General features: G+C 42.6%; 1 protein-coding gene across 7 annotated transcripts in view; it reads right to left on the bottom strand.

Annotated features, from left to right (window-relative positions):
• Window positions 1–16,221, bottom strand: part of KCNMA1 (potassium calcium-activated channel subfamily M alpha 1) — a 709,157-nt gene that overhangs the window by 182,709 nt on the left and 510,227 nt on the right. For all 7 annotated transcript variants that reach the window (XM_023527946.1, XM_023527936.1, XM_011355314.2 and 4 more), the window contains exons 12-13: window positions 14,856–14,925; window positions 8,745–8,900 (exon numbers count right to left, since the gene is read on the bottom strand). In XM_023527946.1, coding sequence (XP_023383714.1) covers window positions 8,745–8,900; window positions 14,856–14,925 — 226 coding nt within the window. The remainder of the gene's footprint in view (window positions 1–8,744; window positions 8,901–14,855; window positions 14,926–16,221) is intronic.

The following is a 16,221-nucleotide window of genomic DNA, read 5'->3' on the forward strand; positions in this document are numbered from 1 at the left end:
ATATTTCCTACCTTTGAAAAATATCTTAATTTTTATATCACATCGTTTGGCATGATTGGGTAAACCGTAGGACACTACTTTTACAAATATAGCAAAGCGATGTCTATTCTTAGAAGCTATTGATTTGAATACGAAACCAAGCAGTGTTTATATCTGAGACATTCCTCTAGGGGAAGTAATGTGTAATAGTGGGGAAAGCACCGATAAGAACCCAATGATTTCATGAAGTTCTGGCCTTCCTACTACCGTTTCCCACACAGATGCTTAATCAGTAGTCAGTCATCTTCCTATTTCTTCCTACTCGACAGGTAAGGAAGGGTCCAAAATGCCAGCTACTTTGCATTAGGCACATTTCCCAAATTATATTCAATAAAATGCTGTGTATCTGGTCAATAAAAAATTTAAGTAAAAATGTATATCATAGAAACTGTGAAGTGATATGCAAACTTATGGTGCTATTATAATTTTATAGGTCTTAACAAAATACCCCCTGTATCAAATCAATGTTGGTTCCTTGCTTTCCAACCCCTAGATATGCAGAATAGTCACCTGGAAGGAACTCAAAGCTTCCTCGTCATTGTTCTAGGCAGAGATTTACACTTGCTATCCTTTAGGAAAGGAATAACCAAGAGATTTAATAAGGAAATCTGAGATTTTGTTCCTAACAGTTTAACTGCATTTTGAGATTTTTGCTTGAAAAATCACAGATGGTGGGTGGTTCCCACAAAACCTAACTTAGAAAATTGGAAGGCAGGGTGGGAAGGCCAGGAGGACTCAGCCTGTGGATGCCCAGGTGTACTAAGAAATGTAAACAATTAATTGAAGGCCATAACTCTGAAAGATCTCGTTTTGATGTTAGAGCAGAGAGAGACTTGGTCAAGAGGGCCTTATTTCACAAGAATGACAGCATCCTGCCAGTTGATAAGGACCAGGGTGAGTGGCAGCTTCTCCTGGATTTCCCGTTGAGCCCTGGCCATTGCAGCTTCTGTGGATCTGTCCTCACTGGGCATGGGGCTGTGTTTGTATGTTATGTAATCTTTCTGTGCTGCCTTCCCCTTTGTTCAGTCCATGCCAAGAGCTAAATAAAAGAATCCATATGTGATTACAGCTATACAACCAAAAGGAAAATATTAGATGAAAATATAACATTTTGGGGTTTCTAAGTTTGTTTTACCTTTAATGCTAGGCAGACAGTTTACACAAATCATTTTGCTGCAAAGTAAAGAATAATGAGTTAAATGTGTTCCCTGTCACCATCAATCATGTACGTTTGCCTTTGATTGACCAAACATATAAGACACATGAAATGACTTTCTAATCATGTTGGAGGGAGGGAGGGAGAAGGGGAGAAGATGGGGAGGAGAAGTTTCAACCTTTCTTTTTTTAATTCAGAAATTCCATTGACATTTTCTGGCAAACTTCTAACATGCTGTATGGGCTTCTCTCTGCTAATAATGTTTGCCTTGAGAATTTGTAAAGGTCTGAGAACTCTTTAATTCAATGTTCTAGAAATTACAAGAGCCAGAGGGGAACAGAATCCCTGTTAATAGTTCATGGATTAATTCTCTCTTCATTTGAAATCATTTTCAGGAAAGTTGCTTTGCTTTCAGGTGGGCATTAGTCATCTTGGGGAGGCAGGCAGAGCCGCTGGTCTAAGGAGATTCAAGTAGGAAGGAAAAAAGAGGCACAATGATATTGACCCAAACGGGGTACTGAGGTTTAGCAAATTCATTTCAATTCATGGCTGTTTATTTTGATTTGCGAATTTAAACAACACACTGACTGGATTTTCTGGTCGTCGAAATGGTTTATAACCAAATCTAACCAGCCTCCATGCATCCTCGCCAAGAATTATAAAGCTTTGAATTTCCAGTTTCTATATGGAGTCAAAGCTCTTTAATTTGGCAAGGGAACCACATACAGTAGCAAAAGTTTTCAGCACCCAAATCACCCCAAACTGTAAGTTGCTGGTTCTGGCCCCACCCAGCTGTCTGTATTAAAGACAGGTTAGGCTATGCTGATGCCATTTTATTCCTTCATTTATCTAACTTGCATTTATTGAGGCTCTGTTATGACTCGGGTGCTGTTCTAGGCACTGGGGATTCAGCAAGCAAACCTAGGCTTTATAGTGCTTACAATGTCTCAGGGAAAAGAGGCAATAACAAAACATGCCATGGAGAAAGACAAAGCTGGAGAGTAGATAAGGATTTGGATAAATGGGGTGTGGAGGAGAAAGTGATGCATATTTTAAAAATGTAATTCTGATATCTTTTTGCATGGAAACTTTACTCATCCCAGGAAGCCAAGGAGAACATCTAGACCCTTCCTAGAGGATATGGTGAATTAGCGCATCTACTCCCTGTAGGAGCCTTCAGAAGCCCCAAAGAAATTTGAGCTCAGTCACTTTCTTCTTGATTTTCCTGTATTTGCCAGGAAAACTGCAAATGAAGCACTCCCTTATTAGAGATATGCCATCTTCATAGACTGGAGAACTCAATATTGTGGAGATGTCAATTTTCCCCCAAGAGAACTCAGAAACAGACCCACACATACGCTGTTATCTGGCATTAAAAACAAAACAAAACAAAACAAAACAAAACAAAACAAAACAAACAAAAATACCGGCTCCTGGGGTACTGATAAAGTACTATTTCTTAATCTGGGTCCTGGTTACATGGGAGTGTTGGTTTTGTGAATACTTAAAAAGCTGTCCATTTATTAAATGCACACTTTTATGTTTGTATCTTATACTTCAGTTAAAAGTTTGTTTTTAATGCCTTTTTAAAAATGCAATTCTAATGTTTTAGAGAAAGGTCTCACTGAGAAATTAACACTGAGCAAAGACATGAGGATTCGATGGAGGGAAACCAAGCAAGCTACCCCTAGGGGAGGAACATTCCACCCAGAGGGAATAGCAAACACAGCTCCCCTAGACCAGACAGAAGGAGTATAGCTGACATAAGAAGCAGAAGAGCACTTAGAAGGTGAGGCTGGTGAGGTCACAGAAACCTGACTGCTTAGGACATATAGACGTTTGTAAGGACTTTATTCTGGGAAGATGAGATGCCATGGAGAGATTTATGCAGGGAGTGACAGGATTGGATTGATGCTTCAGAAGAATTGTTCTGGATGCTTTATTGAAGACAGACAGAAGGGAAGGGAGGGATAAGATCAGAGCACGGAGATCAGTTAGATAGCTGGTGGAATATTCTAGGAGATAAGAGGATGGTGGTTTGGAACTGATAGTAAGAATAGAAGTGGTGAGAAGTGCTCAGATGCTGGGCATATTTTGAAGGTTGAACCAAGATGATTTCCTGCTGAGCTGAATGTGGTACACAAGAAAAAGAAGGGTGTCAAAAATGACTCCAAAGTTTTTCGTCTAAGCAGTGGGAAGGATGGCATTGCCAACAGTGCGATGGGAGAATGGGTTTATGGTCAAAGAACAGAAATTCTATTCCGAATATGTTAAGTCTGAGATGAGATGAGACATTCAAGAGATGTTGAATAGCAGTTGAACATATGATGCTGGGTTTAGGGGAGAGGTTCCGGATGAAGATGCCAATGTAGGTGTCATCTATGTATCTAGAGGCTGTGAGAATGAGATTGCCAAGGAATTGAGTACAGCTGTATTGGGAGCCACTCTCCCCCGGTTGAGGGATATCTGCAGAAGTCCACTGTCAGGACACCATCCGTGATTAGGGTGACACTGTCCATGGGCATAAAATATGCAACAGCTTTCATCTCACTATCTAATTCACACTGCATGTGTTTACTTTGCCAGACAAACCTTCTACCCTGGCACCGTTAGTGTTCCCTCCTGGAAGTAGAAAGCCACCTTGATATCAGCCTTATCAGTTTGAGCCCTGGCCATAAATCCTGTCACTCACCTCTTCCACTCTACACAGAGTTGAGACCTGCTTCTAGTTCGCTTCCCTCACCTGGATGAACACCTCTGGTCTGCAGAGCTTATACTCACCAGCCAATAAAAATTGCTTCTTGTCTCCCACAAGCACCTACCTAAGGCAATTAACTTTACCCCCTCTACCCCCAAATACAACAGTGTGATGTCAATTCATTCTTGGAAGTCTAATTAATTCCCCCACCTACAGGATGGGGCAAAACCCACAGGATGGGGCTGTGCAAACATGTGCCCATGTACCCCAATCCAAAGAGAAACTTCCTGAAACTTATCAGTGCCTCCTGGCCATAAGGATGACAGGCTGATTAGCACACTGCCTAGAATATGGTAAATGCCCAGAGAATCTCTATTGATTCAGTACTTTCCATAACATAAACTACAGAAAGTTAAGATTTGTGCTAAGATGACGGCACTAGCTAAGGTCCCCTCTTATCATTGATCATATTTCCTCTTGGTTTACCCAATGATGAATGTGGAACCAATTTGCTTGGGTTCAAACAACTGAGTTTATCATTCCAATTTTATGTCCTCATGCAGGTTGCTGAAATTCTCTCAACCCACAGTGTCTGCCACTGTAAAGTGAGGTTAACAATAGTACCAAGTTTGGATAGGGTCATTGCAAGAATTAAATGAGATAATGCATATAAAGTACTTAGCATAGAGCTTCGCACATAGTTAGTTAGGGCCTAGTATATTTCAGCTATTATTAAAGATTCTAATAGCTCCTAAACCATGTTTTTTATACACGCATATATACAAATACATATGCACATAAACATAACCCAAAATCAAGGTATTAAAAATGATTCCCTTGGCTACAATTATTGTTAAGATAATGTATTCTTGAAAGTTCATCTCAACATGGTAATAATACTGAACAAATGGTTTTTATGTTCAGTAAAGTCCACCTCAGCCAAGATACAATCGGAATAACATGGGCCTGCTGTCTCCAGTACTTCTTTATTCACAAGTAGAAAATGCACTTGAGAAGACACTGTGGTGACCAATATTAAGTAATATCTCACCCACAATTACAAATCTTACAAAATAGGGAAAAAAATTTAAAAGTACATCGCATATTTTCTCCATTTGCATAACTGATTTATTCAACCAAGAAATAATTATGGAATGCATGCCATTTTCCAGGCTGTGTGTATATGTGTATAAAATGGTAGATGAGCAGAGGTAAAATAGTTGGCAATAGTGAGGATTTAAATGTGCTCATTTTGAAGACTTAGTGTAGACTGAAAAGAAATTTTAAGAATTAATCACACTCTAAACACATACAACACTCACAAACACAATTTATCATGTCCAAGGACAGGTAATCCTAGTAAGAATAATAGCACAATTCACAAAAACAGCAGGTCAAGCCCCAACTTGAAATTAGACACGTTGGGGAGAAAGTTAAGTATTACATGGTAAGATTCTAAAACCAAACCAAAAAAAAAAAAAAAAGATCTTAAGTTACATCCAAGCTAGGAAACCAAGTAGAGGATAACTGTGGCCACTTATTCACGGATGAGGCAATGACAAATAGGCTAAATAAGTTCCTTGTCTTGGTCTTTACAGAAGATATTAGAAAGATTCTCACTTGAACCTGACAGACGAGAATTCAGATAGTGGTAGATGAACAGCATGTTCCAGGCCTGGTTGATAATGCAGATGTTGATAAGTTACAGGAACCAGAACATTTGCCTTCACTCCTGAAAGGAAGTCAAGGGCAGAACTGGGTGCTGCTGGACAAAATGCTTAACCTGTTATTAGCAATAAGCCACTGGGCCAAAGGATCCCTGAGTAGCCACCTGAGCCTTTTTCATAAAGGTATTGGCTAGAAAGTTAGCATGGATTTGTTAAACAAATCCCAGCATACTGGCACACACCCTATAGAGCACTTGAAGGTTAAGTGAAAAAAACTAAGCGCAAATAGCCAGAAAAAAAAAAGTCTTCAATAGTAGTTAGAAAACTTAAAAAATTAATTACCTCCAAAGATGTGGGTTAAAAATATAGATTCCCAAAATTTTAGAGCAATTCAAAGATAACATATCCAATACAGGAGCTAGGCTTTCTGGGTCAATGACTAGGGGCCCTCAGGTGAAGATTTTTTGAAAATGACGTTGTTGAGGGGACGAGCAAGAGCTCCCCCATCTTTCCTGGTACCTGCGAGCGGGGTGTCTTTTGTAACTGCTACGCACCAGCAGTCCGTCTCTCGTTTGTTAAGCTTTCTCACCCTCACTTTCGGTCTTGGCTCTAAAAGCCCAGTAAATAGTCATTTCTTCTGCCTATGATATGTCATCATTGTTTCAGTCTTGTTCCCCTTTTTTCTTCTCTCAGTAGGGACAGAATACGGTGTATTCTGCCAAACCAAGAATCAGACACTGTACCTGCCCAGGGCAAGGGGCAGGGTGAGCTCACACTCCAACTTTGGCTTCCAGAAACGCTAAATCTTCTCAAGGGATCAAATGCTGCCAAAGCCTCTTCCCCTCTCCTTCCATCCTAATAGGCCTGCCTGTCCCCATGGAAGTGCTGATGATTTCTCTGCCATAGGACATGGGAGACCCTGGGGAAGGAAGCAATGTCTGTAAACAATAATCCATTTATAGAGTTCCTTTTCCATCTACCCCCCAAATAAATTTGGAGGGTAAGCGCACAGAGACGACACTACAGAATTCCAACACAAAAGACCACCTGAATGTCATAAGGCCATAGGCAGAGAGCTATCTCCAAACATGGAGGAGCTGGCCCCAGACAGAAATAACACAGTAACATAACCCCAAGAGAGAAATGTGTTTTCAGTTACATCAGGACCGGCCATGGCTGTCCCACACGTTCTTCCTAAATAGGAAGTTAGCAGTGGGGTTAGTTGGGCTGGAGGGGACATCCTTGGCTGCAGAGGTAAGGCCCTTCAAGGTCTTGAGGGAAGTTGGTAATAACACTGAAGAATCCCTGCTGGTAATAACACTGAAGAATCAGTGTCACATCCATTTTATTAATTTTCCTGACAGGCAGCTCTGGTTTCCAAACAGGCACCACAAAATCAAAACATACGCATGTCAAGTGCCCTGTGTGCAGTAGGGCCCTGCCAAGGCCATGTCACATCAATACGAGGAAGCTGAGCCCAAGTCCTCAGACCGTGTGCCTGTCCTGCAGGCAGTTCCTTGCTGGAACAAACCATAGGGCTCAGCTGAATGAGCCAGAGGAGCCCACTTGATGACAGTCCTTTATCCTCGGTCTGGGCCCCTCATGTTGAATATAAGAGCCTTGGGAGACACAAGCCTACATCTGGCTTTTGGGTGTGTCTCTAAGTCCATCCACACGGACCTCCCTGCCACCTCCATTTTGCCTGCACTTGGTTTCATCCAGGCAGGGGAATAGCAGCCTGGATTAAAGAAGCCACTAAGAGGAATGCAATGTCCTTATATGTGAGCTGGGTCTGAGCCAGGAGTTCAGTGAAGCTGAGGTCTTTGAGCACACAGTGACTATGAAAATTTTTTCAATCAAAGCATCCATTGCTAAAGTTACTGAAGGGGCTCCAAAACAATTTGTTCTTTTACATAATATTAAGTATAAATTGGCTAAATAATGTAAAGTAGGTGGGTACAGTAGGTAAAGACCTAGAAAAATAACCTGCTCTCAGTCACACAACTTGTGGAGGCCCAGGATGAGTTAGTCCATCATCTGCATCCCCATCTTCCCCCACCCCATCCCTCTCACTGCATCCAGTGCCATTTCCTCAGCTCCACCAAAGACCTGACTGCTGGTGGTGGATACGGCAACAATGACAGCAAAACGATGGAGATCTTTGATTTCAGAGCCTCTGTTCCTTTCTACAGGACCTCCTGGCGACTCACTATTTTCCCACCTCAACCTCTACTAATTCAGGAAGGGGAATGTGAATAAATGAATAAAAGAGAAGGGAATGTAAGCCCAGATTCTCAGCTAATGGCCACCAACACCAAATCAGAAAGACCCAAACTAGATAGGTTTTACTGTACTGGTTTGCCATCTAGACCGCCTAAGCTGAGAAGAATCCAAGGATAAGGACGGGTATTATCATCATCCTGCGCAACAAGAGCCCTCTTAATAGGAGCCTGGACCCTCAGCCCAATGTCCTGGAACATGCCTGTCCTGGCCTCTGCGGAAAGAGGTGGCTCTTTCTTTGTCTGAGCTGGTGGAGCAGGGAGAGGCCACTTTAGAGTGGCGGCCCAGTCAGCTCCGTGGGGTGAACCAGCTGACAAGGAGATGAGCATATCCAGACCGCCTGTCTCATGGTATAAAGGGCTCCGCTGCCGAGGACTCAGTTCATCGTTTCACTCTCCATTCAAATAACCGTGGCATGTCAGCCCTGCTGGCCTCCTTGATTGTGCAGAAATAAATAAATGAATTATGTTGTTGGGGTTTGGGCTTCAGCACAAACACATGGTCTGCATTTATCCACACAGTGAGAGGTCCACCAGCCACTTGATGTAAAAGAGCAAAATGGTAATTCTTTTCTTTAGGCGCTCTGGTGCCATATGGAATGTATATAAATCATATTTTTGTTTTAACAGCGGAGGCTTTGTTGATAGATAAACATGTGGTTTATCTAAAAAAAGAGAGGATTGTGCTTTGAACAATCATTTAATGGCCGTGGATGTGCCAAATAAAAATAAAAACATAATTTTGAAAGAAGTTGGCCTCTTGCCCAAATCTGTAACAAGGAATTTCTCCTTAACCAAAGTGGTCAAAGCCCGTCGATCTGTTTTGAGTTTAAGCTGTGCTCTCTACTCAACCCCATGACAAATTGAATCCGGGGCTAATGTGCTCTAATAGGACAAGACGTTACCTTTATGAATGACCTCATGGAGAAGAGGTTGGCGAGCATGGTGGAGAGGCCCTGAGCCAGGCAGCTCTGGGCGATGAACCCCAGCTTCAGCTCCGCGAGGCAGATTGCATCATCACCCTCTTTCCAATTCCAACTCGGGATGTTTAGCAGATGGGCCTGTGGAAAGAAAAACAGGTATGAGACCTTATTTTGTTAAATGTTCAATTGTTGAAAATCTTCTCTGGGAAATGCAGCATTGCCCAATAGCTCAGGGTCATCCAGACTCGCCTTTTCTTTCCCTTGCCTGGGTCTGGTGTTTGGTGTATACTCAATTCTTCTCTTCATCAGACTTCCTTCAGTCTCTCTGGAACATTGCTTCTGCACCTACCAAGCCCAAATCCTCCCCTCCAGTCTGTCCTTTAGCCAAATAGAGTCCAGAGGGAAATTTGTGACAGATGCATCAGTCCATGCTACCAGGATGTCTGGTTAGATTGTTCATAAGTTGGCTCCTCAAACAGACTCTAAGACTGTCGGATGACTATGTACTTTAGATTTCTTTTTTATCTTCCTTCCCAGTACTCCAGGTCAGTGGTTACCAAACTTGAGCGGGCATCAGAATCACCTAAAGGGTTTGAAAGAACACATTGCTGGCTCCTCCCCAGTTTCTGATTCAGTGGGTATGGGATAAGGCTGGACAATTTGCATTTCTAACAAGTTCAAGGTGATACTTAGCTGCTGAACTGGGGACCACACTTTGAGAGGAGCAGTGCCCTGATTAGTCATGCAAATCACAATGTAGACATGTTGCAGTCTCTTGCAGATGAATTGATCCTGTTCAATGGTTATGTCAGGTGCTGAGATAAGGGCCCAGAGGCAAGCTCGTTCAAGAATTTCTAAGTGGCGTGAAGCAGAGAGTCATAGATGATACACTGGATAAAAGAATCAAGATTCAAAAAGTTCTTCGGAGTTGGAAAAACGGGCAAAAACTTACCAGAAAAGATCAAAAAGGCCTTAATGTCAGGTACAGCATTTAGGTTAAGAAAAATCAATTTATATACATTCAAAATGAGAAGACCTAACTTGGCAGCAGATACGAGAAGAAAGAAAAACAACAACAAAAAAACCTTTAATGTGAGGGTAACTAAAACCCACAGAGAGGCCAACCGTGTGACAAATTACAGAGAAAGCCAATGCTTGCTTGTTAGAAATGGTCTCCAGATCATGGAAAATGAACGTTTCATTCTGTTGTGAACTGGTCATGCAAGTCCAGAGTACTTGACCCAGTTGTAACAGTGGAATTTAAGAAAGGAAGCTAATAATCTGAATACCTTCCAGAGAAAAATGGCAAGCACAAAGAGAGGTGTGGGTTTTGGAAAACATCTTTTGAGAAACAGTTAGGAGAGCCAGCAGTGTTTGGCCTGAAGAAGGTCCATGCCTTCACGGAGATGGTAGGGTTACCTCTGAATACCTAGGTGCTACTTTGATGAAGAGAGATGATTAGGCTTGTCTTGCTTTGTTCCAGGGGCCAGAATTAGGACTGACTGGAGTATACATTACAAGAAAGCAGTTTTTTTGGCTTGTTTTATAAAGGAGCTTTCCATGAATGTAATTTGTCAAATAAATGGAGGGTGCCTCCAAAAATGCAGTCTTTGTCCCTAAAACTCAGTAAGTATTTCTCCAAGTCTCAATAGAAAGACTTTTTGCTTTGTATAAGATGTTGAGTGAGAGAACCCTCTAGGTTCCCACTAATATCAAGATGCTATGGCCCTGAAATTACTATTTTTTTCCATGTATCAACAAACACAAAGAGCCCCAGGGAGGAAAGTTTCCCTTCACTTTCAGGACAATGTACTAGAAGGAGATGAAGGACTCCTTGTGGAAACAAAGGGCCGATCCAATGGCTCCATCCTCTGCTTTCAAAAATACTACTCATGCGAAATTTCTTCTTGTGAAATCCAGTTCTGTGACAATCTCATGAGTCCTAACCCAGCAGAGTTCACTCCTGGGAGAAATGACTGTATCCCTCCTGATACAGAGCACCGTTAAAATAGTCCTATGTGTGGGCTATAGCACATGGCCATTTCTGACAAGCTGAGTATCAGAGACCTTCCCCACACTGTATACTCAACTAGTCCTGCCCTTCATCCCATTTCTCTCTCTACTCTTCGCTGGGTTAAGAAGGCCACTTTCTCCTCTACTTCGCTGGCATCTTAGAAAACAATATATCAGTCTATGTGAAGAAAAATTCATTCGCATTAACATCACCTGAGAAGAATGAGGAGAAATTAAGTCTAAGTAATGAACAATTAAATCATTAAGTGTGAGAGGAGATTTGGGTGGTCCGAGCCCCAGACAGACAGCACATAACCTTCAGTGCATTTTCAAATAATAAAGAAAACCTTTTTAAGAGAATCTCTCACATTCCCAGGTGCCACCCAGGGTATGAAGTCCAGGCTTTTAGGCCTAGGGTCCCTCATGTCTCCATCATTTCTCAGGCTTCCACAGCCTCCTTTTTTGGACCCTATATCTTCTTCAATTGCAGGGCAAGGTGCCACGAGGGATGTGCCAGAGGCTGGGACCAGGGACTTCTGTGTGGGTAAAGCAAAGAGAGGAGATTGACCCAGGAGCTTAAATTCTCTGTCTCTGACAATGTGTCCTTTTTCATTTGAGGGCAATATGGGTCCAGTAGAAATTACCAGCATTGCCACATGGGAGTAGAGAGGTAAGTCCTCTCACCTGGAGAATCAGATCTGCTTAGGAGGGTCTAGCAGGAGAGGGCTTCCCTATTTCTGCTGCTGGGCCACTCCTCATGTCGAGAAAAAGGAATATGAAAATAGGCTGTCCTGGGACACCAGGAGAGATGAATCCCAGTCCCATCTCTCACTACACACGCAACTGTGGTGAAGCCGCCATGAGGAACAAAGAGGGTCACCTCAGAGAAAATACTTTAATGCTACTGCCCAAGTGTAGGCGGCTAGAGTGAGAACACGCAAAGAACTTGCATCTCTATTGGGCCATTAGGATTTGACTTCCAGGTGAGAGACAAAGACAGTCTGCTGGGGGAAAAAAATCCAGTAATAGCTAAATCATCAGGAACGACACTTTTCCAGGATGTCATACACCATTCTTTCATGAAAGAGATTCAATCCATTTACACTCAAAGCAGAAAGTATCCTGCACCATATTCTTTCCATGTTCAGAGATGGCTAGGCTGAGAATATTTCTCTCCCTGAATTCTAATGATATTAAACAGATCCACTTTGGAGAATATCGATCTTTTTATAAGGCCTACTCTGAGGAACCACAGTTTGGTTCAAGCAGCTGTGGATCTATTTAAAGAGAAGGTGGCGGTTGGCAGTTAGGTCTCTTAGCTCACTGGCTGCCGAGGGACTATGAGTTGTACCCACCGGAGCTGTTCTGTCTGAGATATAGCTTAGACCCCTGGTCAGAAGTCACACTGGGATGCTACACCGCACAGATGGTCAAATGAGAACTAAATGAGATCATGGATGTCAAAGCACTTTTAAAACCATAAAATATGACACAAATGTCTGGGATTATTATGATGATAAACTCAGGACCAGTTCTACATGGAGAGAAAGCAGCTTCTCTACACCCCTCTAGGTCCTAGAATACTACCACCATTAGGCCAAGGAGATTGAAATTCTTTATATTTTATGTCTGGTATCCAATTATAGAATTAACTATCACTTAGAATATGCCAACAGTGACATAAGTTTACACACACATACCGCGTTCTTTCCTGAAAGGAAGTTTTAATGGGTGGAGATCTCTGGGTGAAAAGGAAGTGCCAAGAGAGGCAGAAAAATAATATTGTAAGGGAAGAGAGAGAAAATCGCACTAAAAGGTAGGTAAGAGGACCTTAGGAAACAGAAAAAAAATGTAAAGCAACGTCAAAAATGTCTTTTTTGCAATTCTATAAGGAATCTGATGACTAATAATGACCAGCGGACTTCCTGTTCTTCCTCTAGAAGAGAGAAATGAAATGACAAAGAAAAGGCCCTGTGTCAAGTCACTATGTCCCTTGCACCCTTACTAATCTTACAGAGGCAAAGTCTCATAAGTCCTTTTTGCCTAATTCTAAAACCCAAATAGATTAGGGTTGTCCTAAATAAAATGTGTTTTAAGCAAATCATCATGGATGATCGATTGATGTCTCATCATTGTTTCCGAATAAATGCAATGCAGAGATTTGTAAAAGACATCCAGCTTACTACGATCATGTGAATACTGATCAGGTGCCATCTGGATCCTAAGTCTGTTGAGCTACTTTGAGTTTGACAAGAATCACATAGCAGAAATCCTCCTTAATTTCTTGAAGATGCTACATCAGCACTAGTTGGAAGGAGAAAAAAAGGACCTGACATCCTTTTCTAAACATACAACATTAATTTTCCTCTTCTATCTAAATTCAGCCAAAAATCTAAACAACAGCTTAAAGAACTCCCACACTAAATGAAATTTCAAATCACAAATGAAAGAAGGAAAGTTCGTTGCCTCGGGAGCTGTCACCAGCCACAGCCTTGCTAATAAAATTTATCTCCATCTACAGGTACTGCTGTCATGAACTGCTCCAAACTGATGCTTGTGAGTTACCAATATCCTCACTTCGTCTCTGTAGTGTTCTTGAGTTTTCCAGAGATGAACAGGACGATGTGACCTTGGGTGCCCACCACCAAACCCACTGGCTGGAGTGCAACACTTTTTGCAATGGAAGCACCTGCCGAGGGTTGGACAATGGTTGGCAATGGACAGCAGCCCCGAGTGGTAGGCCAGTCACCGACAGCAGGCTCCACTCAATGACAGCATCTGATGGGCCTCTACACAGCACAAAATGGGACAGCACTTGCCAGCAATTAAGAAATAATGGCATGGCACTGGAGCATCTGGCAGAACGGGTCTTCTCTGGGTCACCTGACGGCCCACATTTCAGGGAATATGGCCTATAAGATGGGACACGCTTTCACTCATAACCCAGCAGGGAGTTATTCTGTTCAGACAGGACACCTGGTTCCAGGTACTGAGCAGCCTCCATTTCTAAGCCTCATTAAGGGGATAACTGGTTCCATATCAAACGGAGAAAGGTGCCACCTTCCCTCCCCCAAAGCTGTTTTCCTGGAAGTTTAATGACCATTTGAGTGAAGGAGCATCGCCTTTGAATGAGAGACAGGACTGGGAAAAACAGAGACTCCAATGTTTGTATTTTTTCCAATCCCTCTTATAAACTATACTGCTAGGAAAATTCCTTTATGTTTAATCTCTAAGAAGCCAACTATTTTCCTGAATTCAACCATGTAATTTTCATCTTGAATTTGAGAATGCCATGTTCTGCATTCTCCACCCAATGCGTGTTCCATTCCTCCAACTTCACCTGTTCTCAGAAACATCCTATCACTTGCCTGGGAGATGCCCTACACTTAAATCCTCGAGGGCACAAAATAGGAATTCTCCTTCACTATATTCCTGGGGGATGAGGGGGTATCAGACAGAGTGCTGACCACATAGTAGGTATGCAGTAAACACCAACTAAAGAAGTGAGGGCAGCACATGAAAATAGAAGTTCATGGAATAGGATTCTAAGAGTGCAACAATATTTCTAAACTTAGGGGACCTATAGATCAGTGGTCCCCAACCCTTTTGGCACCAGGAACCAGTGCTCCTATGAGAATCTAATGCCTGATGATCTGAGGTGAAGCTGAGACCAGTGGTGCTAGCGCTGCTGAGCGACTAAAAATACAGATGAAGCTTTGCTCACTTGCCTGCTGCTCGCCTCCCGCTGTGTGGCCTGGTTCCTAATGGACCATGGACCTAGTACCGGTCTGTGGCCCGGGGGATGGGGACTCCTGCTCTAGATGGTCCCTGAATGAATAAATCAGTATATGAAGGAGCTTCCTTCTAGTGACCAATTGCAAACAAGGTGTGTGGACTAAAAAAATGTCCCAAGGATGTTTTTACCCACCACCCTCTTTATCCAGGCCTTGGGATTGCACTGTTGTGTATGCACATGTATATGTAGGCATGGACATGCATGTGTATGGCTGTATGGTGAGGGAGAAGAGACTGGACTCACATGTGCATCTTTGAGCCTGGGACAGGCTTTCACTGACCTACCTTGTTGTGATACTGCAGCATCTGAGTGATGATTCTTATCTTCGGATGGTAGTTCTTTATGGAGATTACTCTGAAAAAGAAAGAACCAAAGCTGAGGCAGGGTTTGCCTTACCCTTGGAGTCTGATGGGAAGATTAATTTGATTATATCCGAAAGGAGTGGATGTGGGGCCAGCAGCCAGGGCCATCCTGAGGGGTTGCAGGCACTGAGCCAAGTTAAACTGTGTTTCCACCCCCGTACCCCATGGTAGTGTGAAAAAGAAACCACAAAACAGCCACAGACTGTGTCCTGGGCATAAAAGAAGAATGTCCTGGTGATGGTATGTGACATGTGTGTACTGGACTCTAAAGCAGGGGTCAGGGCTTTTTGCCTACACGGGCATCTTTACAAAGGAAGCAAGCTCATTTCATGGGGCCAAGTGAGGTGTGCAATCTCATATACCCTGGGGATGAGCCTAGAAACAATTTGCTCTGAGTCTGCTTCTCCAAGTTAACAACTTCAGGCAACAATGACAAATCAAACAAGCAGCCTGACAAATGATTCTAATTTTCACACATATGACCACTCGCAGAAATAATTTCTAAGCAGGGCTCTTAGGATGGGATCAACGCCTTGCTAACAGCATCTAAATGACAACTTTGACTGTGGTTGTAGAAAAGGGGCAAGGCCTTTCAGAGGTCAGGAAAATTCTCCCTAAACTACACTCAGTCCATACTCAGTATTAACCACACTGCTTGGCCTCCAACCCTCACTTCTGCTCCCTGTGACGACTGCTGCGCTAAAAGGGGAGGGGTAGAGAGCGGAGGAATAGAAACACCTGGACTCCAGCCTCAGCTATTGCACTAACGAATGGGTGACCTTCAGGAAATCCCTGGTCTCTCTGTGACTGTTTCCTCATCTGGACACTGGCGGCAACAGTACCTGCTTTATTTATTTCACAGGCTTGGTATGAGCAGCAAATGAAAGACCAGATGTGAAAATGCTTTGAAATCATTAAAAGCTCTTTCCACGTCTAAGTTATGGTTTTTGTCATTACCGACTCTGTTAGAGGTGACATTGTACATTTCCTTCTGTGACAAGGAAGACTAAAGAATTGAATTCCACAGAAAGGCCCACCTCCTAAGCCTAATCAGAAATGCAAGTGCATTTATTATGACTAACCCTACAAACGTCCCACCAAGAAATTCTATGCTTCATTCCTTTTTGTACAAAGACGGAGAGAAGGCAGCCAGGGAGCAGCTCTGTCTGAAAAGCTACAACTTGTGAATTTAGGAAATGGATCATACATAAGCCTCTCCTGAACAAATTCACCCTGGGCTTTTGCACTTGAAAGATTTCATTTTATTTTTGAAAAAGTGTTGTGTTGG

This window comes from Pteropus vampyrus, unplaced genomic scaffold, assembly GCF_000151845.1.
Source record: "Pteropus vampyrus isolate Shadow unplaced genomic scaffold, Pvam_2.0 Scaffold20, whole genome shotgun sequence".
NCBI classification, from domain to species: domain Eukaryota; kingdom Metazoa; phylum Chordata; class Mammalia; order Chiroptera; family Pteropodidae; genus Pteropus; species Pteropus vampyrus.